Source organism: Talpa europaea (genome assembly GCF_964194135.1).
Source record: "Talpa europaea genome assembly, chromosome: 6".
Taxonomy (NCBI): domain Eukaryota; kingdom Metazoa; phylum Chordata; class Mammalia; order Eulipotyphla; family Talpidae; genus Talpa; species Talpa europaea.
Window position 1 is genome coordinate 293624 of NC_140072.1, and position 26122 is coordinate 319745.

A 26122-nucleotide genomic window follows, 5' to 3' on the forward strand; every position below is an offset into this window, starting at 1 on the left:
TGGGGGGACAGGGGGTGACTCGGCCGCCGTCCTGGGGCCGTGCGCCAGCCCCAGCCCCAGCCCATGCCCTCCGGCCCAGGGCCGCTGCCCGCCCTGTGCTGCTACCCAGCCAGGCACAGAGGCGACCCTAGGGACAGCCCCGTCTCGCTGCCCAGACGCTGGTCGCTCCCGCCCTCAGGAGCGCCCAGGGCCAGAGATGCCCAGGTCCTGAACCACCAGGGGCCACGCCTCATGTGTTCCATCCTGGGGCGCACCCAAGAAAGCAGCCAGGACACCCCTTCTGGCAGACAAGCCCCAGCAGTCCTGGCCGCAGAGGCCCTGCAGGTAGGGGAGATGGCGGAGCCGTGCACCTGACGGCCAGGTGCCTGCAGCCCGTCCACGCCCCATCGGGACATCTGTGGTCTCCTGCAGGAGCACCCACTGGACACCCCTGGACACCAGCGTCGCCCAGGCCATGCAGGCTCGTGCTCACAGGCGCCCTCCCACCGCTACCCGAGCTGGGAGCTCCGCAGGGCCCGAGCCTGCAGAGGGGGCAGACGCACCCGGAGGCCATGCACCCCGAGCACCCACATGTTCCGGCCCTGGCCCGGGCAGTGCACCTGGGTGCCCTCACCTTCCCAGGTGCTCAGCCCACCAGAGACAGTGGGGTGGCCAGTCTGCTCGCGGGTCCTGGGCCTGCTGGCCCCGCCAGCTGTGGTAACCCTGGGGGTTACTGTGGGGTCCCCAGTCGTGGATGAGTCTGGGGTCACTGCACCCCCACCCCATGCTTCCCCCCAAGGGCAGAAGGCAGTGCACCCCACAGGCCAGTGCGCCGGTCCCCGTGGGCGCCCCGGGAGGTACCCATGCCCCTCGGTCAGATACAAGCAAACAAGAGCCACACCCCGACCTTCACCGCAGGCGGGGCTCCCCACACAAGGCCGCACCCCACACCCAGCACCTGGGCAGCACCCCGAGAGCAGGGCCTCACAGCGGGACCCAGCCCGGCACCCACGCGGGCCCCGGGAGCGAGGCCACGCTCTCTTCCCCTCGCGGCCAAGGCCCGGCCTGCCCAGGGCGCCCTGCCCCATCCCACGGCTCTCCACGGGGCGGTGGCTGGGATGGAGCCGCGGGTTCCACACCAACAAGAAAATGAGTTTTGTTTGGAAATGAGTGAATTTCAGTTTCTACAGGAGAGGAGGGGATGCCCGTGCCCCCACCACAGCCCCCGGCAGGTGGCCAGGACATCGCTCGGGCCTTCTGCCCCTTTCCTGAAACGCTGACACCTGGTCGGGGTGAAATGAGCGTCTCTGCGTCGGCGCGGGAGGGAGCCCTGGCCCTGCCTGGCAGCTGCGGCTTGGCTGGCTCCTGCTTGGAACAGGCCCACCCAGCTCTGCGTCTGCGCGGGCTGACCCGGCCGTCCCGGTGCGCAGCACTGATGCCCCACCTCGGGGGCTGCTCCACCGCGCGGCGGCAGCAGGGACGGAGCGCGCTTTCTTCACTTGTGCAAACTCCTCCCTGCCCCTACCCACGCCCCTGCACACGGGGACACCGCGTCTCTTGGGGGCACGCACGGGCCCGCCAGTGCCCACTCCCGCTGCAGGTCACTCCCCGAATTGGCCATCAGCCCCAGCTGGCGCTCCTTGCCCCACGCTGGCCTCCTGTATGCGAGCACCGCCCCACGGCAGATGACTCCCCGCAGAGGGAGCCCCAAGGAAATCAGGCGGAGGGAACAGGCCATGGAGACCCGCGCCGGAGGCACCCCAGGCCCCAGCCCAGGCCTTGGCTCAGGCCCTGCTGGGCCAGCACTGACCTCTGCTGGGGGGCAGCGCCCTCTGGGCTGGCTGGAGTGAACTGTGGACAAAGAACCCCCAACAGGACACAGGGGCTCCCTCCTAGCTCCCGTGTGCTGAGTGGATGGAGCGTCTGCGGCCCCTGACCGCTGGAGGGAGCTGGTAGGCCCGGCGGTCGGCAAGACTCAGGAGGGCACGGGCAGTGAAGGGCCGGGGAGGCGCGGAGCCCTGAGCTCGGAGAACTGGAAGGGAGCCCCGGAGAGGGCCCAGCTGGTGGAGGGCCGCCCAAGCAGGCGGCAAGGCCCTGAGTACAGGCGCCCCGTCACTGAGACCTGAGTTCACGTCATTTTCGTGTCGCAAACCCCGGCTTTTCTTTTCTCTCTTCCCTAGTTACTTAAATGGGTGAAAGCCGTCCGCCCAGGCCGCAGCACTCCCCGGTGGGCCTGAAGAGCTGGGAGGGAAAGCCCGCCCTGCCTGTCCTCGTCCCCAGCTTCTGGGCCCCTGAGTTCACTCTCGCCCTGGGTGCATCTCAGTCTTGCTCTCTGGTCGGCTGAGAAGCCAGCCCCAGGCGCCCCACAGCAGAACCTCCGGGAGTATTCTCATGCTCCTCTGGTCCCCTCAGACCTGAGAGCTTGGTGGGGGAGGCCCATCCCCCCGAGCCCCCAGGGAGCCGACGAGGGCAGCTGGTGCGCCCACTCTCAGCCGTGCGCGGAAAAGCCACAGAACCCCAAGAGGGTGACTTCAGCCCCATGGGGTCCCCGGCCCCTGCAGTTCCCTCTGTTCTTAGGCCAGAGGCCAGCCCAGCCCCAGGCCAGGCAGGTGCGGGCGGCCAGGCCGTCTCAGCAACGCCGCCGCCCGTGGCCTTTCCGAAGAGGCTTCCTGGCTGTGGCCCTTCATTTCAGGCGAAGCGATGGAAAGGTAACAGACCTGAAGTCGGGAAGTTATTACCACAAAATAAGCCAGCAAGCAAGGGCAACTGCTCTCTGTTACCCCCATAACCGCCCCTGACCCCTTCGCACCTTGGCCCTAAATATCCAGGGCCGACACTCGCAGAGGCCACCGGCATGGCAGGCCTGGTGCCAGCCAACAGCAGGCTCCGCGCCACACGAGGCCACGGTTACAGAGCAAGGGACGCCTGGCACAGCGTAGGAAGGTGTGCAAATTCATGTCACCTTATCAAAAGATGCTGAAATTCCCCAAGCATGTAAGTGAAATTTTTGTGTGTTGAGATTTCAATTAAATATTTTTTACAGAGTGGAGCTGGAAGATCTTTAAGAACCTGTCTCCTCACCTGCCTCTGCCGGAGTTCACCAAGGCGAGACCATTAAACCCTCCGAGTGCACCCATATCCCAGTCAGTAACATCTGCCGACTAAGAGCCCCAGAACTTAGAGGAGCAGCTTAGGTGAGCGGCACCTAAGGACACAGCCCTCGCTGGGCATCACTCATCATCAGACCGGGGTGCAGGGGCCCACCCCAGGGGTGCGGGGAGCACGCACCCCCAGTGCAGGGAGGGCTCAGCCCCGGGGTGCAGGGAGAGCGCAACGAGTGCACAGATCTGCCCTCCTCCCAGGGGCCGTCCTAGGCCTTAGTGGGTGCCCAGGCCCAGTACACGGCCTGGGACGGGGGTCCTGAGTGTGGCTCACCACCAGACAGCAGGCCCAGGGCTCAGCTCTGGGGAGAAGCGGGCAGGGCCCCCCCGATGCGGCCGGGGTCCCCAGGGGCACCTGGGCTGCGACGTGCCGCCCCCTTCAGATCCGCACCAGGGCTGTGCTGGGCATGCAAGATGGTGCCCCCGGGGAATGACTCGGGGCGTCCCGGCTCCCACAGGGGCCCCCTTTCTCTGTGTCTCCCCATTCACGCAAAAGGTTGGGAACCCCAAGTGGGGGGGTGGCCCTGCCTCCACCGTGGGCGGAACACCCTGGAATGGGAGGGCCGGGCACCCCCGCCCGCGTGAGCCCCGCGCCCACCCGCGCGGGAACCAGACACAAGACAAGAGCATTCACGGCAGACGAGCGAGGCACGTAGAAGCGTGTGCACCTCCTACCATCGTATCCTTTGGGGGCTATGTCCCTGCTCTGCACCTTGGGGGCTATGGCCCGCTTGCCGTACGTGTGGCTCTCGAAACTGTTGTATTCAAACGAGGTCTTGGAGTATTTCTCGAGCTCCTTGGCCAGGTTGGAGCGGGGTGTGGCGGTGGGCACGCTGTTTCTGTAGCCGTAGTGCGGGATCTCCAGCTGCTTTACAAAGCACATGGGCCTGTGAGCGAAGAAGAGAGGCCCAGCTGCTTCGCTACGTGGAAGCACCACGGGGCCCGCACCCCGCACGGACACCGTCCAGACGGGCCCGTCCAGACACGCCGCCGGCAAGGGAGACAGAACATAAACGCTTTTGAGTGTTTTCTTCCGGGCGCGGGTGGACGGCCGGGGCACGAGGATGGCCCTGCTCACTGCCATCCCAGGGCCACGCCGTCCCAGGGAAGGGAGCGGACGAGAAACAGCCCCCAAAACCAGAAGAGACAAAAGAAACGCCTGCAGGAACACAGGCTGAGACGGATGAAGCAAGAGTCTATACACTCGGACAAGAACTGGGGTGTGGAGCGGATGGTTCTAGCAAACACCACAGGGACGTCCCCTCCTACTGCCCTTCCTCTGCACCTGGGAGCTCAGATGGGGGCGATTCCGTCCAGCTGTGTCCTAGCTGGTTCTGTGTCCACCCCTCACCTAGCCCGCAGGCATCTGTCCACTCAGCAGGCCATGGTGGCCCCCCTCGCCCGCACCCCCAGGAGGCCTTGGCAAGGACAGCAGGTGGCTGCGTCACTGGACTCTCTGGCCCGGCTGCTGCTTCTCCCCACAGCAGCAGAGACTTCACTTGGGGCACGTGACGCAGCCGCGTGGGAGCTGGCCCTCGTCAGGCAGGGTGCAAGCTCTGCAGTGCCTGAGTTCTGGGGAGCAGTGGCCGCGGACTGGGAGGGTTGCTTCACGCAGTGGGGAGGTGGCGTGGGAAGCGCTCTGCGGTGGGCGCCTAGGAAGGGGAGCAGCGGGGGGGGGGGGCGGGCAGCAGCTGCCTGCAGCGTGGGCGCCACATCAAGGCCAGAGGCTGGGTCAGGGTCAGCCCCTGCCTGGGTCAGGATTAGCCGGAGCAGCGCAGGCTGGAGGGCGGCGGAAGCTGAGGGCAAAGTGAGGCTGGACCCGAGGCCAAGGCCAGGTCCCTCAAGGGGCTGAGAACCGGACAGGTGGGGGCGCTTCAGCCTCAGCGCCTGCCAGGCAGCCAAGCAGAGGCCTTGACCAGTCAGGCTGCAGGTCCAGCGTCTGGCCTCCTCCTCTCAGGGCCGGGTGCGGGGAGCAAGAGCACAGGGAGCGGGGCCGGGAGAGGGCCTCATCCAGACAGCCTGAGGCGGTGGACAGGGGCCCCTCCCGGCCATGCCCCATGCCCGCGCGGGCGCCGGAGGTGACGTGTCAGCACAGCAGGGCCGTGTTGCCTGATGTCTGCCTGCCGCCCGCGGGGGGCCCGAGGCCACAGGGACAGGTCGGCTGCGTCCCCTCAGCGCTGCTGCGATAGCCAGAAACGGGCCGCCACTGGCCCCGGGCAGGGCTGGGCCGGGAAGAGGGGGCTGCCCACAGCGCGGACGCCCTTCAGCCTGCGCTCCACAGAGCAGGAGGACGTCGCGGACATGAGGTGCCGTAAAGGGAAAGATGAGGACAAGCCTTGGACGTCGCCTTGCGGGCAGCTCCTCAGCTAGTGGGCGCCTGCGCGGCTGAGGCTGAGGCTGGGGGGGTCGGGGGGGCTCACGTTCCGGCCCCGCCCAGACGGACTAGTGTCTGCGCTGGGGCCCGGTGGGGGGCTCTAGGGGCCGGGCCGTGTGGGCGAGGGCAGCCGAGGCCCCGGTGGGGGGGACCTGAAACTCCGTGGGAAGATCTGGGGCGCCGGCTGCTGGGGCCTCTCTGAGTGGGGGCGTCACGCGTGCCCTTGTGTCCTCCTCTCGGGAGGGCAAAGGGAGTTTCGCTGGTGAGACCTGGGGGAGCGGCGGCATCATCCACAGCGGGACCCAGAGAGGTTTGTATCATTTGCCCCGTCGTGTTTTCCACGTGATTTACCGCAAACAGAGCACCTTGCAAGGCCCGTATGCTGTGCGGGCGTGTGCGCGTGGCGGGTTGGGTGTGCGCGTGGCGGGCTGGGTGTGCACGGGCGCTGTCGGGCACACGGCACCTGTGGCCGGTGGCTCGAGTCCGCACACGCGCGCGGCAACCTGGGTCTGCCCGGGGGTCCGTCGCCGTGGAGACGCCTGGCGCTCACACGCAGGGACGGAGGCGGCCAGGGTGGCAGCCAGGAGAGGGCGGCGGGGGGCGGATGAGGCCGCCGGCCCCTCCTTGGAGGCTGCTGGGCAGGTGAGAGGCTGTCGGGTGCCTCTTGCTCCCCCCACCCCCTCACTAGTCACCTTCTGCTAAACGCCTGAAACGCAGGGCGGGGGCGGCGCTGGCTGGGTGTTCCCCGGCCAGCGGGACGCGGCAGGACGCCGGTCAGCCTCCCTCCTGGGCTGGGCTGCTGGGCCAGCCTCGCCTCCTCCCGGGTCGGGACACGGGGGCAGCGGCTTGAGGCCTCTGCATTTCCCAGGCACCCGGCCGCCTCCTGCAGGTTAGGGCGCAACTACCCTGGGCTTGACTTTCATCTAGCATTTGGAGAACCAGGAGCCCTCAGGCGAGAAAGAAAAGCAGAAACAACAAGGTCCACATCTCTCGTTTGGGAGCTCGCAGCGGGTGGAGGAGGCGCCCGCCCCAGGCCCCCGGCCCCTAGACCCAGGCAGGCCTGACCGGGAGCCCCCCGGGGCCCCCCAACCCCCGGCTCCGCCCGTGGCGGCGCCTGTGGTACCTGAGCACGCGGTCCGAGGCCTGCTGGGACTTGGGCACGTCGCAGCTCTGGTGCTTCTCCTGGGCCTTCGCCAGTTTCTCAGCTGCAGCGATAGGACACCCAGACAGGCTGCAAGGACAGGGAGGCTGTCGTCCCTCCCGCGGCTCTGAGGTGCCCGACGCATCACACACTCGCGCCCCCGCCCCCAGCAAGGCCTCCGGGTGCCCCCGAGCAGGTGGGGCTGTCCTGGGGGGGCTGGGGGCAGCGGGTCTCTGCGGGTGTCCTCTGGGCCGTGCTGACGGCCACCAGGAGACGAGCTGGCGGCAGCTTCGGATGAGGGGGACAGGCGCACCTCTGGGGACAGGAATTGCGGGGGGACATTCCGAACAGCAGCTCCGACGGACACCAGGTGTCTGGGGCCTTGTGGGCCGCCAGGCGGTGGGTCTCGCGCCCTGACGCCTCCAGGGAGAGAAGCAGAAGAGGGAGCGGGGCATCCCTGTGCTGACTGACAGGAAGAGGCTCTGGAGGCAAACGGCTAGGGGGCAGCAGTCGGCCCCAGGGGCTTCAGGGCGTTCATGGCGCCATCCCTGTGCCCAGCATGTGGCGTGGATGCCCAAGGTGTGTCCCAAGGGGGCAGCCATGGGGCGTGGGCGGAGGGCAGACGCCCGCCCGGCCAGCAGCCTTCAGCCTGCAGATCAAGCTCCCTGCGCCCCCCCCCCCCGGGGCAAAGCGCCATTGGCCACGACTGACCCGAGGCGGTGGCCGAGGCCAGAGTGAAGCTGCCCTGCTGGGCTGTGACTGCTCGCAGGCTGAGGCGGGAGCTGCAGCCGAGCGAGGGTTAACAGGACACGCCTGGCCACGCAGCTGAGTGCGTGTGGCAGGGGCAGCAGGAGGGACATGGGGGACGGGCCCTCGGGGGTGCTGCTGGTGCCATGTCAGTCCACACTGGGGCCTGGTTCTGCAGCAGCCCTGTCCAGTCGCCCGCCCCTGGCCTGCTGTGCGGACCTGCCCTGCGTGGCCTGCAGGGCTGCCCCACACCTGAGGCCACGGGCCCCTGGGGCTGCAGATGGCCACGGCTGCCTTCCACAGCAGCCTCTGAGGGCACCTTGGGCCCCGCAGCCTGCAAGGATGCTGCCCACAGGAGGCTCCCTCGCCAGCCCCAGGACCCCGAGGCCGCCGGCCGCGCTCACCTGCGGTGCGAGTTCCTGTTGCTGTTCACGTGCCCTCGCCCTGTGCAGCCGGGGGTGGGACACTTGAGGACGTTTTCGTGCATGGCGAGGACTTGACAAGGAGAGCAGAGAAACAGCGGGTTACAGCGCGGCAGCGCCAGGCAGCGTGTCCACACAGGCTGGGTGCTCACAGCGGACAGCCCCGACACTGGCGATGGGCATGGCGTGGACACGCGTGGGGGACGAGGGCACCTCGCCTGGCCCTAGCTGGCCGCCACGTGGGCGAATGGACGGGGGCCGGGCCTCCGTGGAACCCCGCACTGGAGCCGTGGGGCGCCCCTACAGACAGCAGGGAGCCCTGGTCTGAAACACCTGCTTCTGGCCGGAGCTGGGGCGGGAGGTTGGTGAGCAGTGAGAGACCCTAGCCTCGGTTCAGGTGAACTCAGTGAGCTCCGGGTTTTCATCGAGAAGCTGCTGCTTTGTGGGCCCTGGCGGTGCTCAGCCGGCCTCGGGGCTGGCCTCTGGGGGGAGCCGGCCGCCTGGCATCTGTCCTGACCTGGAAGCGCCTCGCCCTGGCGAGTACAAGGCGGGGGGCCAGCCGGGCTCCCCATGCCTGAAAGCAGAGCCTGCACCAGCTCGTCCGGGGCGCCCTGTCCACTTCTCCCTCCTCCAGCACGGCTGGCGGGGGCCACCGAAACCCGGTCTGAGCGGGGCTGTCCTTCCTGCACGCCGCCATCTCCTCACCTGCCCACTCCCCAAAGCAGGCCCACGCGGTCCCTTCCCAGGGACGGCCTGCGTGAGCTCAGGGCAGCCCAGGAGGCCTCCGGCCCTGGCCCCAGGCTGGGCTTCCCTCACGAGGCCTCTCCTGTGCTGGGCCCTGGCCCCTTCCCCTGGGCGGGCGCCCTGGGGACTCTGCTGGGTCCCTCTCACTGCTGTGCTCTGTGGCTCTGGCGCCGTGGGGGGCAAATGAGGTGTAGGTCACTTTACTGGGTTTGACTGGGGGCGAGACGAGGGGGAACCTGCCCAGAGAGAGCTCAGAAGTGAAAAAGAAAAGGAGGCATGCCCTGCAGGGGGGGCCCGTTGCTGTGCCCTGTGGGGGGCCATTGCTATGCCCTTGGGGCTGTGACAGAGGGTTTCTGCAGGAGAGCGGGTGGGGGGCCCTCCATGTGCGCTCCGGCCTCTGTGGCCGAGGCTGAGCCGCAGGGTGTGGCGCTGGGAGCAGCGGTGGGCGTGGGAGGGAGGATGTTGTGCTGCGGGGTGAGAACGCAGGCTCTAAAGGAAACCACACGAAGAAGCTTGTCCTGAAACGCGGCGCCTGTGCCTGATGCTGTGGCCGGGACACGGAGCGCGGCGGGCAGGTCCCGGCAGGACGGCCGGGCTTGGGGTTCAGGCAGGTGTGGCCTGAAACCTCCTCCTGGGACGTGCTGAGGCGAGATGGCACCTGCTCAGGTGAGTTCAAACAGCGTGAGCCACCCCTCCCGGCACGAGCTACCCCGGGGCCTGCGTGGCCTGGGAGCGCAGGGCCGGCGCGGCGGGGCAGGGAGCGGGGGCGGCCTCGGCCGGAAGCGGACATGCTGCCCTCATGTAACACACGGCGGAGACGCCTCCGGCCTGCACCTGCGGGACAGCCCGCCCTGACCTCGGCGCCGCCTGACGTGGCAGCCGCCGTGACGGCTCTGGCAAGTGCCCCCTGACGGCTGCCGTTGCCTTTCCTGAGCCGGCCACCGCCGGCCCGTCCCACAGGGGCCTCCCAAGAGCCCGTCCTAACGGACGTCCTGGGGTCCTGTCGCGTGCCTGTCCACCTGTCCTGCCTCGGGGCTTCCCAGCAGGGAGCCGGGGCGCAAGCACTCCTGCCTGGGCGCGCAGGGCAGACGGCATGGGGCGCCGAGAGGGAGCAGCGCGGAGGCGGCGCTGAGCTGCTTGCGCGGGTTGACAGCGCGTCTCGGCCTGGCTGGCCCAAGGGGTGGGCGGGGCCTGAGCCTGTTTCACCTCCGTGTCGGGTCTGCCGTGTGGGACTGTGGGGCCGCTGGACACGAGACAGACGTCACGAGCACAGTGGGGGGAGGCGGGGCTGGGCATGGAGTCGGGTCGTGGGGCCAGGCCCCAGGGCTGCTGGCGCTGAAGGGCCGCCCCGGGCGTTGGCCAGCTGCCTGCCGCGAGGTGAGGGCACAGCCGGGCGGGAGGGCGGGCAGCCCCTCGGCCCGGCCCGGGGCTCGCCAGCGAGGGCGCACGAGCCGTAGATGGAAATGACAGAGGTGGGAGGGTGATGAGACAGGGCACAGGTGCGCCGGCGGCACGCACTTACTTTCTGGAGGGACCCTATCTTTGTGCGGGCATCCGGACAGGCTGCGGTGATGCGGGTACAGGCCAGTCACGTGCCCGGTTCCATCGCACCCCGGGGTTGGGCACTTGCTCTCTTTCTTTTCTGTTCTCGAGGGATCTAAAAGCGACAACAGGTGTCAAGAGAACGCACTTTACCAGCGAAGTCAAGGTGCCCCCAACGCTCTGAAGACCTCGCGGGCTGGGCGTCACCCTGGGCGGGTCTTTGGTTTTGGGTGATTTTTGGACCTCGAACAGCATAATCACAAATCATCCAATATTTTGCTTTCTAGACTAACGACACAAAAAGACTGTCCCTTAACGTGTGTTACATGACAAGCCACTCAGAGAAACCCACGCGAGCCGTGAGGAGACAGTGGCCTTCTTGGAGACAGGGCCAGCGCTCAGTGGGGCTGGCGCTGCCCCATGCACCCACCCAGCGCGTTCCGACAAGCCGAGCTCTCAGAAGGCCCCGTAAGCAATGACCCCGTGGGGGAGCCCCCGGCGGCGGTGGTGGCGATGCCTCAGAAGCGCTGCGGCACCAGGCGGCCCCTTCCCTGCGCGCGGCCAGAGCAGGCTGCTGGGCGCATGCACACGGGCGGGCGTGGGGGGGCCGGTGTCAGCGGCCGCAGCAAGGCAGCGCCTGGAGGGCAGGGCGGCGGGCAGATGCCAGAGGCCAGGGGCGCGGGGGGCACTGACAAAGCCACCTCCATGCCCGGAACCGACCGCAGCCCCACGTGCAGAGAATGACTCAGGACAGAAGATTAAGCTCAGGCCAAAGGCACCGAGTGTGGGAAGAACCGGCGACGGCAACGGAAACGACGGCTGGCGGGGGAAGCCCCGGCCTCACTCCTGCGCCGCCGCCCGGGACAGCCCTGAGGCGCGAACACGCGTCTCGCTCTCGCCGCAAGGTTCACTTTCTCTCAGGATAAATTAATGTTCCAGGCGTTTGAGTCGTGACATGCGAAGGCCCCTCGGAGCCGCTGCCGGGCCCACAAGAGGCAGGAGCCGGGGCGTGGACCTGGTGCCCCCTGAGTGCCCGCGCAGCCTCGGGCCAGTGCCCGCCCTGGTTGGCCGGGGCCGCACACCAGGCTGCTTGGCTCGCCGACAACCCCCGCGAGGTCGCCTGGTCCAGCTGCGAGCTCTCCCTGCGGGGCTGCCCGCCGCGTGGCCGTGGCTGCACGTGAGCCGAGGGACCCACGTGGCGAGGCCGCGACAGGGTAAATGTGCGGTTTCAAGGGAAAACCCATTGTTTAAAACGGTGGCAAGAGACGCAGCCCTCGCGGGCAGGGACCGCGGGCTCTGCCGTGCCAGCGGGTTGGCTCTCGCTGGCTCTCGGGGGCCCCGGCCGGCACACGGTCCCGCGCGCAGTGCGGCTGTTGCCCTTTGAGGACGGCAGGCTGTGTGCGGGCGGGAGGAAGGCCCCTGGACAGCCTCGTCATCACGGAGACGTCCTCCCTTACCCCTCAGGTGCTTTTGGGGCTGGGACACCACATCCTCTGCTGGGGGCAGCCCTGGGGCCAGTCGCTCTTGCCCTGGGGACCCAGCACCTCTTTGCCCCCTGGGGTCCTTACTGGGTTTTATTTATTTGGTTTTGGATAAAACTACACTTCAGAAAGAAACTTGGGGGCATGTGGCACAAGCTGGCAGGAAACAGACTTTGACAGGGGGATGACCTGGCACTGGGGCGGGCAGGCTCACTGGAAGGCTCACCTCGGCGCTGGCGCCTACCCCCGTCCATCCGGGGACATGGGCAGTGCGGCCTCCATTTCTCACAAAACAAGAAAGCAAGACAGAAGCGACAGCAGGATAAAAAGTCGAAATCTCCAGAAAACGCCCAGGTTGAAAAGCAGCTCGGCCGAGGCCGCCTGACTAAAGGCCGCCTGCCTGCCACGCCGGGGAGCCCGCGGTGGCTTGGGCACACTCCCGAGCACACGCAGTGTGTGGCCATCCCGCCCTGTCCAGCTGCGCCACGCAGGAGGGCCGCGCGCGCCTCCCTGGGGTTCATTCCCCTCTGAGTCATGGACACCCCTGGAGACGGAGGGGGTTGGCAGGGGACCCAGCACTTGTGCGGGCTGGCCTGGGGTCCCCTGGCACGGGAGGGAGCCCACCATGGCCCCACCTGGGCCTCCACGTCCAGGCGCCCCCGCCCTGCCGGGGCCTGGGCCTCCGGCCGAGTTCGCCCTGGACTGGGCCCCGCGCGGCTGCGACAGGACACACTCCCGCGTCCTGAGGACAGAGAGCACCAGGTGAGCAAACCCAGGACTCGGGAGGAGCAGGGTGAATGTGGGCCACAGGCCCCGTTAGCAACACCCAGGGGTGCGGCGGCCCCAGCGCTGTCCACAATGGCTTCCTCCTCGGAGCAGGCCCCGACTGAGGCGCCAAGGTGCGGCCCCGGCTAAGGGACACGGGCCCCTCTCGACGGCAGCTGCTCCTCGCCGCCCTCTGCGCTGCCCCGCCCACCCGCTGGCTGGCTTGGGTGTTTCTACAGGCGTCTGGTCAGCAGCGTCCTCCGGTGACCCTGCTCAGGTCGTGACCCCGGGCAGCCGACGCCCAGCCCCGTCTGCGCGCTCCTGCCCCGCGGCGCCAGCCCCGCCGCAGCCTCTCCGTCCCGCCCAGGGGCAGGCTGCACCACGCACGCCCTCGCTCAGGGGCCCCAGAGGCCGCGCCAGGGTCCCGGCGTCCACTCGCAGGACCAGGCGCCGGGACGGAGCCGCCCGCGGCCACCGCGCGCCCTGGCGCCCGCGCCTCCCGTAGGCACACGCGTTACCTTTACCATAGTATGGCTTTCGGGCGTGGCTGTCGCCGGGCTTGGGCTTCCTGTCCTCCCCGGGCAGCGCGCGCGGGGACTGCTCCTCGTAGGGCCGCGCCGGGTCCCGCCGGCCCGCCTCCAGCGCCATCTTCTCCCTCATGGCCTTGGCGCGCTCCGTCTCCAAGGCGATGGCTTTCTCCAGGAGGGTCAGGTTCCCCTTGGTCATGTCAAACACCTCCTCGGACCGGTCCGAGGTCACGGAGGTGGTGTCGTCGTCCCGGTCCGGGAAGCCGTCGTCCTTGGCGCAGCCGGAGAACGTCCGGGCCCTGGGGCTCAGCTGCTCCTCCAGCCGCATGAGGTTTGCCATGTCGGAGTAGCTCCGGTCGGGCGTGCGGCCCGGGCACTCGTCCTCCGGTCGGCCGTGCGGGCGCAGGCCCGGCCCCTGCGGCTGCCCGCGCTCCTGCGGGCTGCCCTCGCTCAGCTTGCGGGCCAGGTCGAAGCACTGGTTGCGCAGACACTCCAGGCTGCTGAGGCACACCTCCTCGTCGCTCTCCTCCACCGCCGCCTCCGCCAGCCCGTTGCTCCCGGGCCTACCCAGCACCACGTAGCCCAGGCCCCGGCCGTCCTGCGGGGCCAGGGACTCGGCGTAGCTCCGCTCGCCCACGCCCTCCGACAGCACCACGCCGTGGCCCTGCGCCAGCAGCTTCAGCGAGTCCACGGTCTCCCGCACCACGTCGCTGTCCAGGTCCAGGCTCAGCTCGGCCTTGCGGCCCAGCGGCTCATTCTTGTCGCTGTCATCCTCCAGGCTGTGGGAGGTGCTGCTGTTCATCTCCGACTCGGTCCTGGCCCGGAAGGCCGCGTCCTCCGCGATCTTGCCGAGGTTCAGCAGCGACTTGGCCACCAGCTCATCGTAGTTGTCGTACTCCTCCTCCTCGTGGCGGTCCTTCTCCACCGCCTGCGCCAGCCGGGCGCTGTGGCCATTCACGTGGGGGTCTTCTGCAAGGAAAATAGAAGAGAGGACAAGAAAGGAGAGAAAAGAAAATGTGGCTAGAACGCGGGTCCGCTCGAGAGCCCTGGGTGGGCCAGGGCTGAGGCCGGCTCCAGGGGGGCGCAGCTGCCGGTCTGTCCCGCCCGTCGCCCTGGGGGAGCCCCAAGAGACGCTGCTAAAACAGCAACTGCCCGTTGGCTCTGGCTTTCCCATGAACTTGCTCTCCGCACCAGCTCCCACACTGGCAGCCCAGACACTGCCCCGGGCAGCCACCCCTAGACTCGCACTGGGCACGCACAGGTCCACAGCCAGGCTCGCAAGCAAAGCTCGGGTCAAGGGCAGCCTGTGGCCGCCCAGGTGGCCCAGTCAGAGCCCACGCTCGGGGCAGCGTATTTGGATCCGGGCCCAGAGACCACGGATCGTATGTCGTAGGGGAGCCCAGGGCGCTCTACTGAAGGGTTGGGGGTGAACCTGGTAGTGGGTCCTGGGCGTGCCTCCCGCAGGCTGGGGACAGGTACAAAGGGCTGCAGGGTGCAGGAGCTGGGCACACGCCAGGGTGGGACCGTGTGTCTGAGCTCACGGCCGGCCTCTAAAGAAAACCAGCAAAGCGGAGACCACGTGGGAACAGCCGGAGCCACCTGTTTCGTCTGAAACATCCTGTTGCACACTACGGGGCCCTGGGCCTGGGCTTGCCCCAGGCAGGATCCCCACAAGAAGAGTGGCGCCCATCTTGGCCCTCAGCAGTCCCATCCGGCCCGTGGGCCACGTCCCACCCTTAGCTTCTGTGATCAAAGCCCGTGAACCCTCCTCTAGATGAGGAGTGCTGACGAGCAGGGAGGATCTGCCTGGCACGGTCTGGGACCCAGGCTGTCTCTTCAGAAGGGCCTTCTATGGCTGCAGAGGCCTGGTCATCAGCGGGCCAAGGACAGAAGCGCCCCCACCCATAGCCCAGCCAGAGCCTGCAAGGCTGGTCGCTGTGTCTCGGGGCCCAGGCATGGCCAAGGCCATTTCCCTCCATGACGCCATGTGTCCTAGGGTCAGGCCCAGGGCCAGGTTGCAGCCAGAGAGGTGGTGGAGGAGCAGGGTACGCAGCCCAAGTCCCAAGGCCGAGCCGAGTCGCCGTCCCTGGGGAGGGGAATGGAGCCAGCCACGTCCTCACAAGCTGCCCCACAGGGAGCTAGGACGAGGAACGGGCGCCGTGGCCCCGGCTCGCTGGGCAGCACAGCAGGCACTTGCACTCGGCCCATGCGGTGGGGGCGCGGCTGCCCGCCATGTGGCACTGGCCGTGGCTGGCCTCGGGAGCAGGGGACGGGCTGGCGCCGGCTGTTTGTGGAGAAGTCCTGACGGTGTGTGGGCATCTGGCCAGGCAGCCCCCTGCAGTGGTTCTCTGTCCGGGTCCCTAGGCCTGCGGGACTGTGACTGAGGTGGCCACGGAAGGGCCCTGCTACTGGAGCCAGCCCCTCGGCCGCGGGAGCAGCAGCAGCGGGGCCGGCATCTCCCGTGGCTCCACCAGGTCCGTTGTGGCTGTCGGGCCGCAGAGCCCTTTTATGCAACCCCTATTTCCTGGATCGCGGCATGGACCAATCAGGTGCGAGCTATGAGCGGATTGGTGTGAAATGATCCAACCAGCCACAGGATTGAAAAATGGCCCAATCAGACTTGTGGGTGGGGCCCCCTGAGAGAGAATATAAGCCAGGATCAGCGGGAGCCGAGAGACAAACCCTGAGGGAAGAAGCAAGAAGGCGAAGACTCTGCTCCAGGCCTCGGAGGAAGGAGAAGAGGAAAAAGGACTCTGCGGGGCGGGGCCGCGTCCTGTCTGGTGTCGCCTGAAGGGAGCCCCGAGGCCCGGCCTGGCGTCGCGTGGCCTCTACCCGGCAGCCGTGACGCGGGTGTCCCTGACCCACCTCAGGGCCCGGCGGCGGCCGTCGCGACTGGCCCGGCCGACCAGACTCCGGGGCCCGGCGGCGCCGTCAGCGATGCTCCCCCTGGCGCGGCCCCGGAGAGGCCCCGTGAGTGTCCGCCCCCGCCCGGGAGGGGGACCCGGCGGCCGCCCCGGGCCAGGTCCCCTGCAGTCGGGGAGGCGGCCGGTGGCGGCTGTCCCCGGCCTGGCCTCTGTCGCCGGCGCAGGCCCCTCCCGTGGGTGCTGTGCGGCCACGGCCCTCGGGGTAGGTTTTGGGCTCTTTGGCAGCTCTTGTCTCAGAGCCTCGGCATGTGGGCAGCGTTCTGGCCGTTGGTGAGTTCTGTCCTACCACGCCGCCTCGTGCCCGATCACCTGTTTCACCCATTTCAGGCCCAACGGGAATCCCAGTAGGCAGGTAAAGACCCGGGCTGGGCGCTCCGGGAGCCAGAGCTGCCAGGTTGGCTTTGCAGACTCTACTCTTCGCTCCTGGTTTGCACTTCCTCTGGGGAAGCCGCGTGACAGATGAGAAGGGTCCGCCCGACACGGCCCTGGGTGGACGCGCAGAGCGGGTGACTGGCCTGTCACACCATGTGCAAGCGCAACATGAGGAATTTCGGAGGGCAGAACCCCAGGACGGGAGTGACCCCGCCATGGTGCCAGGCGGGTGTCCCGCGTTCCTGCGCTGCTGGCCAGGCTGCTCCTGCTGCTCCACGCCAACAGCTCAGCCGCCCTCCCCCGCCACATAGACAAGCTGAGGCCTGGCCCGGCCCATCCCGCCCGAGGACCGACACGGCTCCAGCTGCGTGACCGCAGTGAGGAGATGGACAGTCGAGGGCAGGGGCCCGGGGCCCTTGCATACACCGGCGCCTGCCTGACTTCAGATCTTTCTTCCCGGGGCCCTGGACTCTGCAGCTGAACCTGAGGGCAGGTGACTGAGGAGGAGGTGGCCAACCGGCCTCTGCCACCCTCTGGGTCCTCGGGAGACCCCTTCCCGCAGCATCTCCCGCCCCTGCGATGCCTCGCCTGTCAGTGGCTGTAGCCGATCCTCAGGGCGTCCCCTCCACAACCAGCCCTCGGCCCTGTGAAGCTTCAGGGGCCATGAAGGACTCAACAGTGTCCCAGGCTCTGCCCATGTGGACATGGTGCTGGGCATGATGCCTGCCTGCGCCCCCAGCAGCCCCGCACTGCCCCCTGAAAGGCCGGCTGTCCAGCCATGGACGCACAGCTGCTGCTCCTCGGGCCCTGTGTTGCCGGTCGGTCTGCTCTTTGGTCCGGAGCTGATGCCCCTCCGCCCAGAGTGGGCTGGGGTTGCAGGGCCAGTCCAGGCCCCAGAGCCTCCCCACATTTCCCAGTTCCCAAGCGTGAGCGTGCACTCACAGCCTGCAGCTTTTGCCCGGTTCCCACTGTCGGGACCAGAGGGGCCCGAGGGACCGCGGCTCTGGGCCTGAAGGTCATACTGCAGACCGAGCTTGCCAAGACTTGCATCGCCAGGCTCCTCCCCCAAACCACAGAGGCAGGGCTGGGGGGACACCGGCTCAGCCCAGCCGGCAAAGTGTGGGGCTCCTTGGGGGCAGCTTGGATGCTGGCCTGCAGCGGAGCCCCCTGTCCACTCAGTCGCTGCCACTGACCTCAGGGAGGGGCGTCCACATTCACGGGCGCCCAGGGTCCCAGGCGTGGCTCTGTTGCTGGGAACAGCAAGGAGCCCAGACAAACGAGGAGGCCTCACCTGCAAGCAGGGCTCGCCCTATTGTGGGTGGAGGCTTGGGCACTGCATGCCGGGCCCAAAACAGCGCTCTGGTGGGTGTGGGAGAGATTAATTTTTAAGGTGCTGAAGATTCAGACTTGTGTCCCCCGACCGCAGAGCTGCAGGGCCAAGGCCTGGCCTCTGGACAAGCTGCCGCTTCCCTGTGGTCTCTGCACGCACTGCCGCCAGCGGCCCGCTCGGATTTCCGCAGCCTGTCTGCCTATCAGCTCACCTCCCTTACAGGGGCCGCCCTGAGAGAGACTCAGGGGTCGCAGCACACAGAAGCTTGCCTGGGGGCTTGGGGAGCTCGTAGCCCTGTCTGACGGACGCCCCAGCCTGGAGGCTGCAGGTGGTCAGCCCCTCCAGAACCTGGGCAGCGCACCACCTGCTTAGAGAAAAGGCACCCAGAACGTGGGCAGCCAAAGAACAACCCGGGGAGGACCGTTCCTGCTAAAAAGGTCCAGCACCTCCCTGGGAAACGTCTGGCAGGTGCCTGGGTGCAGAGCCCAGGCAGCTGCTGACTGAGTCCTTGCCGCGCGTCATCCGCTGCCTCTTCAACAGTCATGCGCGGGTCCCATCAAGTCACCCGAGGCTCCCCTGAACATGGACCTGGGCTAGAATAGGGAGGCCCCACACGTGGTCCAGCCGATGCGAAGGCCGGTGAGCACTGCCAGCCCCACTGTGCGGAGGGCAAGGAGCCCCAGAGATGGAGCTCCAGGCCACGTGTGGGCGCATGGCTCCCCGACCCCAGGACAGGCTGCAGCACTGTCCCGACAGCGCATGGTCTCAGCGGCTGGCGACAGACACGCGCGTGCACGGACGGCATTTGGAGGTTCATCCGTCAGAGGACGAGGCCTGAAAACACGCCTCGATGTGGTGGGCGTTTCACCTGCATTTCTCAAGTCACAAGGCTCTGACGAGACACTCATCACGACGTCTGCCAGCAGGAAATCCACACCCGAACGTTTCCAAACACGGACACCAGAGCATTTTATTTAACAAGTGCGCTGAGACCCCCACGATGGATTTTGCAAGTGAAATTCTCTGTCAACAGATCCCTGAAAAGCTTAGGGAAGGTCAACTGAACGATAAACACAATTTTGAATAATCAGCCATGAGCTTCCTGTCACTTGACATGGGGCACACAGACCTTCCTGTTGAAAGCAGCAGGGGTGGCAGGAAGCACGTGGGTGCCGCAGCGAGAGCCCCCAGGCCTGTCCCACTCTCTGCGGGCCATGCCACACCCACTGCAAGTGCTTTCCCCACAGTGCGCTGGCCCCTAGTAACTGCGTCGCCAGGGGCCCTGGGTCCTAAGCACCCACCAGCGGCCCTTCCAGGGCATCACCAACTTAGGGATGTGGAGCTGCAGTGCCCACGGCAGGAAGAGGCGCCTGGCGGCCAGCACTTGGATTCTGAAGTGTGTGGGCACTGGACGTGGGCAGGCAGCAGGGGCGTCCGTGGGAACCTAAGGGAATTATTTCCACGGGACCTGACACTGCGTAACAGCTGAGGACCATTGCATGAAATCCAGGTTCCTTGGTGCAAACTGCCGTGTCTCCGAAGAAAGGACACGGAAGAAGCCAACACCCCCGGTTGGCAGCCCTGTGCCTTCTGCCCCCTGCGCCCACTGCCCCCTGAGCCCGCCTCCCCTGCCACCCCTACGCCCACCGCCCCACCTCCAGAACTCGGGCCCCCAAGACTTCAAGCGAGAGGAGAGGAGGCGTTTCCTGGAGACCCATGGGGGCCACGTGGAGCATCCACCGCCCCAGGAGCCACTTCCACGGCAGGATGAGCTTGAAGCCAGGTGGGAGCCTGAGGCTCACAGAACGGGCTCCAGGACCGCGTCACCCGCGGTGCGTCTCCTGAAACAGCTGCCCACGGCGGCTGCGCAGGGTCTGCTGCCTCCTGCACGGAGCCTGCTCCCAAACCACGCCGAGGGGGGTCCTCCCCCCGTGGCCACACCCGCCCTACACGCGCCTCCCCACTCCTGCGGCTGCTCCCGAGAAGATGCGCGGCTAGGCCAGCTGCCTCACCGCCTCCGGGAGCTGCAGGGGCCACACCCCGAGGACCACGGCCTTCGCCGCAGGACCCCCCCCCCCTTGTCCCCGGGCGCCGCGGCCATTACCGTTGTCTTCGTCCTCGTCCTCCTCGTCCTCCTCGTCCTCCTCGTCGTCCTCCTCGTCCTCCTCCTCCCCGTCGTCCACGTCCTCCTCCTCCTCCTCCTCCTCCTCCTCCTCCTCCTCGTCCTCCCGCTCGGCCTCCTCGTCCTCCTCATCCCGGGGCTCGTCCTCGTCCTCGGAGTACTCGTCCTCCTCGTCCTCCCGCTCGCCCGCGTCCGCGGAGCCCTCGCTCTCGTAGCACTCGTCCACCGAGGAGCTGTCCGCCTTGGCCGCGAACGCCTTGCGCTTGGGCGCGGGCTCCTGGGGCTGCTTGTCCTGGCTCTTCCTCTTCTTGGCCAGGGGGCAGCCGTAGACACTGGGGGAGACAGGCAGGTCATGTCTGTGCCAGGTGTGCGGCGCCCGGGGCCCAGGGTCCTCCTGCCGTCGCCCAAGGCAGAGCAGCCGCTTGCACTGGGAACCTGCCAGAAACCCCAGAAACGCGGCCCCCGTGGCCGCTGCGCGCACAGCGCGGGCCCAGGAGCTGCCTATGTGACGCCCCAGGCACGGGCAGCAGCCACCGGTCACCGCAGATGCACCCTGCATCCCCGCCTGTGCCCAGAGGACCCCAAGGCTGCCCCGCCCTGCACACAGGCCCATGCAGTGGCCCCAAGGGTGAGCTGATGGCGGGGGCGACACCTGCCCTGCAGCATGAGCCCCGTGTTCTCAGCAGGGGCCACTCAACGCTGCCGAGATGGCCGGGACTTGGAGCCCTCAGCAGCCAAGGCCTGCGCTGCTGGCAAGGTCTCTGCTCCAGGCGGGCCCCGCCCCGTGCTGCAGGCCCAGGGCATGGCTGGGACCCGGGTGGCGTGGCACGCGCCCTCATGGCTGGGGAACCCATCTTTGGGCCCATGGCAGGGCCCAGCTCCCCTGGGAGGAGCTTCAGACAAAGGGCTCCACTTCCCCTGGAAGGCAAGGGGGCAGGGTAACGGGGCTCCCCCAGGGAGGGTGCCCCAGGAACCCTTCGCCATGCGGCTGTGGCTGGGGCACGCCAGCGGCACCAGCCCATTGTGCTCGCTGACGGGTGAAGGGATGCGGGGCAGACACAAGACAGGGACGCCGCTGTGCCAGCACGTTTCGAGTGAAACAGAATTTGCAAGGCACGAACGTCAGAAAGAGCATAACGGTCCCAGGAGAGAACTGGAAGTGGGAAGCCCGGGGCGCGGCGAAGGAGGCAGCGGCTTGGGCGGGGGAGCTGCGGCCAGCAGGGCTGAGTGCGAGGACGCCGCCGTGGGACGTGGTGGGGACACGGGCCTCTGGGGAGGCAAGGGCTGGCCGTGCCACTGTCACCTGTGTCACCCGGGGTCAGCGGCATGGGGGGAGGTGCCTGCGGGCCATGTCGGCCTTGCCTGCCAAATGTGAGCCCGAGAGCCACTGGCCCGTGGGGACGCCGCTTCCCGGGGCCGGCTGTGGAGCATGCGGCACTCGGCCATGACCCCCACTGTCTCCCCTGCAGCCGCGGGACACTCCTCCGCACCGGCCCAGCAGCTCGCAGACTCAGAACCACAACCACGTGACGCTGCGCAGATGGGCCCCGGGGACGCTCCCCTGCCGGCCAGCGGGACAGGAGGACGTCCAGGCAGAGGCCCAGGTGCAGGTGCACAGGGGGCTCAGCAGGGGGCCCTGGGGCCTCCGGCTCCCCCCCCCCAGCCCTCCCTGGGCACCCCTGTGCTCAGCTGGCCCACTCAGCTGGGAGGGGGTACGCTGTGACGGAGCCTGAGTCATTCTTGGAAAGGAGAAAGGCGCTGGCTAAACAGCTCATCGCTTCTTCCAGATTTTTCTGGCAAAGGTCTTGACAAAGATTCATCAACCCTGTAACAAGTTGTCCCTTTACAAGTGAGAAAGCCCCTTCGAGTAAGCGGGACGGCTCCAGAAACACGTCCGCATCACGGCGAACAGGCCCGCCCTCAGCTCTGCTGGGGGACGGCAGGAGCCGCCCGAGGCACAGGGGAGAGCCAGGATCCCCCGCTGACCGGCCCAGGAAGAGGCGGGTCGGCGTGGGGCCGAGTGAAACCGAAAGAGAATCACATCCGCAAAACCAATTTTTTAAAAAATAGCAAAATGCATTAAAATCAAAGAAAACAGGGAGCCAAGGTCGGCGCAGTGACTGCCGCAGGGGCGTGAGGCAGAGCCCCCCCCTCCAGGCTCTGAGCCCATTTCCGGGCCCCTGTCCCCCTTCTGCCGCAGTCAGTCATCAATTTGCCTGATTCATGAAGCGTCTCTGGCCGTGCTGGCCCCCGGAGTCCAGCCCTTCGGCCCCTCGGGCTCATGGCCTCGCTCTGTGACCTGAGGGGCTCCGAGGCGCCAGGCAGGGGCGGCCTTCGCAGGGAAGGAGCCGGTGTGACGGGTGGGGGTGCAGGGCCGTGCCCGAGGAGTGTCCCCACCCTCGGGGACTCTGGGATGGGGACGCCGCTGTTCCAGCACGTTTTTAGTGAAACGTGCATCGCACAGGCACCGGCCCAGGGGCGGGGCAGGGCAGCAGCAGTGCCCACACCTCAGCTCTGCCCGGCCCCGCCCCTCCCCCGGGGGCGGTCCTGACCGGCCAGCTGCGCGTGAGGCTGCCACCCTGCCCGCGCCTCATGGCCCCGTGCCACCCTGGGCCTTCAGCTCGTCCCCGCTGCGCAGTGGAGGGTGCCAGGGCCGCCTGGCTCCTGGGGGCACAGGCCCTTCCCTCGGATCAACAAGCCTCTGAGGGCGGAGGGGGTGGGCGGAAGGGCCAGGAGAGCGCGGGGACGCGCCCACTCGCTCCTGCAGCTGCCAACAGCCAGAAAGCCGCGGCGGCCCCGTGTAGCCTGAGGCGGAGCCAGGCTGTACCCATCCCGCCGGTTGGGCAGGGGCAGCCACGCGCCCGCGCCGCTGCAATTTTCACCCACAGCCTTCCTAACTAAAACCAGCTTTGCAGTTAAATGTGGAAAATGGTGTAACTCTCTCAAGCGCGGCTCGAGAACGCAATTGTGTTCAGGGCATTTGCCGTTTCCACCTCCGTGGAGCAGAGGTGGGCACCTCGGGCTGGTCCGCTGCCCCAGCCTGCCCGAGCTCCCGGCTGGCTCTCCCAGGCCTCCAGGGGAGCCCCGCCCCAAGGCGCCCACTCAGCCACGGCCTTGCCCCGCAGCCAGCGCCCTCAGCTCCAGAACGAGCTCGAGCTCAGTCCACGACGAGGGGGCGAGAGGAAGAGGGGGCGCCGGTGCACACGAGGGGGGCGAGAGGGTGCAGGCGCCACGAGGGGCTTCGCCTGTAAAGTGCCAAGGCCGACGGAGATTTTCCAAATTGGGGAGAGTTGACACCCACTAGCAACACCCACCCTGGCCGGGGCGCACGGGGTGCGGGCACCGAGGCCGAACTTTAGGTCAAAAACCCGTCAGGAGCTGCGCCTCGCAAAGGACAGCTCGGAAAGTGAAGGGTCAGTGCGAACGGGGCACCGGGGCTCAGAAGGAGGGCAGGGGCCCCAGAGCAGATCTGGGACGCCTCCAGCTGGGGGGCCCTCGGAATCCGCCTCGCTTCTGTCTTCACCCCCATCTCTGTCTCCGTTTCCATCTCTGTCTCCGTCTGCCTCCCCGTCTCCCCACCCGTCTTATTGGAGCCTCACACAAAATCGCGGTCCAGAAAAAGTGAGTCTAGTTAGCTCCACACGTCCCGGTGTCTGTGTAACTGTTACAAGGGAGGCTAAGCTTGAAATTCCTCTGTTTGCTTAGTATTAATCTGTAACAGGGTGAAATAAATTTTGATAATTTCCATTTCCAGTTTCTACGTAGGAAATCCGAGAAACGAAGGTCCACGAATCGGCCCCGCTTGCACGCCGAGCCTCGCGGCCACACCTTCCACACTCAAAGCCCCGCCTCGGGCCAGACGCTGCTTCGCGCCGAGGGGACTGCGGCGGGAGGGCACAGGGACGCGGTCTCTTACTCAAGTGCTCTGAAGCGGGTTTTTGTAGGAGCCTCCGGCTTTGGCGCCTCCGTGCTCCCCTGACGACGTGGCCAGGGCGGAGCCTGCGGGCCGAGGCCCAGGCCAACACGACGGGGCCTCGGGTCCGAAGGTCCCACCCACCCTTGAAGGGTCGGCCCCCCAAGTCTGCCCGGGAGCCCCCTGGAGCCTCCAGCAACAGCCGCTGAGGCCTGCTGCCTGGGCGGGGCGCGCCACGGGGCTCGGTGGGGGGCGGCTGCACAGGGAGGCCGACAAGGCTCTTGTCCTCACACGGAGGGAACCGAGGTCCGGGAAAGGCGCGTGCTTTGTCCAAAGCGCGCGGGCTCTCCGGGACGGCTGGGAGGCCGGGCTTGCTCTCTGTTCGTCTTCGTCCACAAAACCACGTCCTGGCCCAGTCAGCCGCTGTGAGTGAAACACGGGAGTTCTAGGAGCCACGTGCTGCGGGACTCGGCGAACGTGACGTTTCTTCAGAGACTCCGCCGGGAAGCCCCCCAGCGTGGGCGCCCATGGACGCTGCCCAACGTCTGGCCAGCAGCTCGAGGGACAGGGGCGCGCGGCTCACGTCAGCCTCACGCCTCCGGGAGAAGCCGGCAGCCCCGGTTCCGCAGAGCTGGTTCTGAGCAGGGGTGCTGCGGTCGCCCCGTCAGTGGCTGCGGGACAGCCGGGTGGGGACAGCCCCGGGGCTCGTCACCCCCAGCAGAGCGGGCTGGGAAGTGGCCCCAGGGCCCCGTGAAGCCTTTGCAGCCAAGCTGAGTCCTTCCTTCGGCCCCACACGGTGACGTCACCGCGCTGGGCTGGGGGGAATCAGGGCCTCTCCTGCCCCGCCGACTTGTTTTCCATCAAAGACGCAAATAAAGCAGTTTCTTAAACGTACGGATTATGGGTTTGCAGATACGCGCTCTGGAAGGTCACGCACACCCCGTAGGCACTCGCGCAAGCGGCCTTCTCCCACGACGCGGCTTGCGTGCAGCAACGACACAACCCACGAACGGCCTCAACCACAGAAGCGCTCCCAGGAAGCTGCTCACCGGGGCCCCCGCCTGCCGCGCCGCCTGCCACCCCTCGATTCCGCGCAGGACGACCAACACAGCCGCGGGGTTTCCCCGTGCGTGCATGCAGGCCACGGAGGGGGGCGCCCAGCGCCTGGCCGGCCCTGACCGGTGGGCAGCCCCGGGCCCGCGACCGTCTGCCCAGGAGCGATCTGCACAGCCGAGTCTGTGGGGTGAGCTGAAAGCCCACGAATGTCGGGGCCCTCCCTGTCTCCCCACGCAGGGCCCGGAGGACACCGGTGCCTCCCTGTCTGGGGCAGCCCCCAGAGGCCAGTCTGAAGGCCCTGCACGCTGGCCCCGAGACGCTGCTCCCAGCCCAGCCACCAGCTCCCCACGCACCTCCCCTCAGCTCTGGGCCCCGCTGCCCATCCCCGGCCTGCAGCTGCCTGCCCGGCCCACGCCCCAGAAGGGTCAGGAAGGTCACGCTGGGGAGCCCCTGCAGCGACTCGAGCGAGGGAGGGGGGCCGCTGGGAGCACCGGGAAGGGGTCTGGCTCGTCGGCTCGTGCACCCCACTAGCCCCTCAAACCCTTAGAAGGGCTGGTGCTTGGCGCCCCCACGAGAGACGGAGCAGAGACTCGGTCCCCACGGCCCCCACGGCCCAGCTCTGCAGGAGCCGCTTCGGGCCCAGCACCGGCGCGGACTCACCTTCTGTGCCTCGCGTATTTGCCGCTGACGTGGCCGCTGCCATCACAGCCGGGCGTGGGGCAGCTGCAACAGGAGACAGAGTGTTGGGGAGACCGAGGCAGCAGAGGGTGGGAGGGGGAGACCGAGGTGGGGGAGGGGACATGGGGTGGGGAGACCGAGGCAGCAGAGGGGCGGGCAGGGCAGACAGAAGTGGGAACCACGAGCGGGAGGGGGGCGGCTGGGGCCGCGGGGCCTCCCGCACCCGCTGGACGTCTGGCGGCTGCTGGGGCCCGGCCGCCGCGCACTGACCTGAACAGCTCCTGCGTGGCCGGCTCCACGGGCACTGCGGGGAGAGGGCAGTGAGACCGGGCCCAGCCGGGGCCCCGCAGACCCGGCGCAGCGCCCCGGAGGGGCCCGGACCCCACGCGCGCACGTACCTCGGACCCCTTTGGAGCGAGTGCGGTGACGCTTCTCCTCGGCATCCACCTCCATCTGAGGACAGAGCGGCGGGCGTCAGCGGGCGGGGCCTGGCCATGGGGGGCTGCATTCTGGGGGGGCTGCGCCTTGGAAGTCTCAGGCCTCTGCCCGGACAGACGGGAGCCCGTGAGTGGCAACCTCCTAGGGGCCCCCAGGGGACCTGGCAGAACAGGCTGGCGCGAGCGAGCGGCACTCCACACCAGGACACACCAGGAGTGCCCGGCTTGGCAATTTCCTGTCACGTGTGTGTGTGTTTATGCGCACGCATGTGCGTGTGTCTGACTTTACTGCAGACGTGGGAGCTTGCATGACAATAAATGTCCCCTCACAGACAGACACGTGTGAACTAGTCACTAGTGTCCAAGACGTGAAAATCCACATCAAGTGAGTTGCTGAGTCTGCAAGG

General features: G+C 67.7%; 1 protein-coding gene across 6 annotated transcripts in view; it reads right to left on the reverse strand.

Annotated features, from left to right (window-relative positions):
* The window catches only part of MYT1L (myelin transcription factor 1 like), a gene marked incomplete at its 3' end in the record, with an annotated part of 67801 nt that extends 41886 nt beyond the window's left edge, over positions 1-25915 (reverse strand). For 2 of the 6 annotated variants that reach the window (XM_084234646.1, XM_084234644.1), the window contains exons 1-9: positions 25677-25915; positions 25549-25582; positions 25261-25323; positions 19614-19963; positions 12881-13852; positions 10091-10225; positions 7807-7897; positions 6638-6745; positions 3816-4027 (exon numbers count right to left, since the gene is read on the reverse strand). In XM_084234646.1, the coding sequence (XP_084090772.1) occupies positions 3816-4027; positions 6638-6745; positions 7807-7897; positions 10091-10225; positions 12881-13852; positions 19614-19963; positions 25261-25323; positions 25549-25582; positions 25677-25731 (2020 nt within the window). In that variant the 5' untranslated portion in view covers positions 25732-25915. Of the gene's footprint in view, positions 1-3815; positions 4028-6637; positions 6746-7806; positions 7898-10090; positions 10226-12874; positions 13853-19613; positions 19964-25260; positions 25324-25548; positions 25583-25676 lie in introns of all 6 variants that reach the window. The other 4 variants (XM_084234643.1, XM_084234645.1, XM_084234647.1 and 1 more) reach the window with 4 other exon arrangements.
* Positions 25916-26122: the final 207 nt, after the last annotated feature.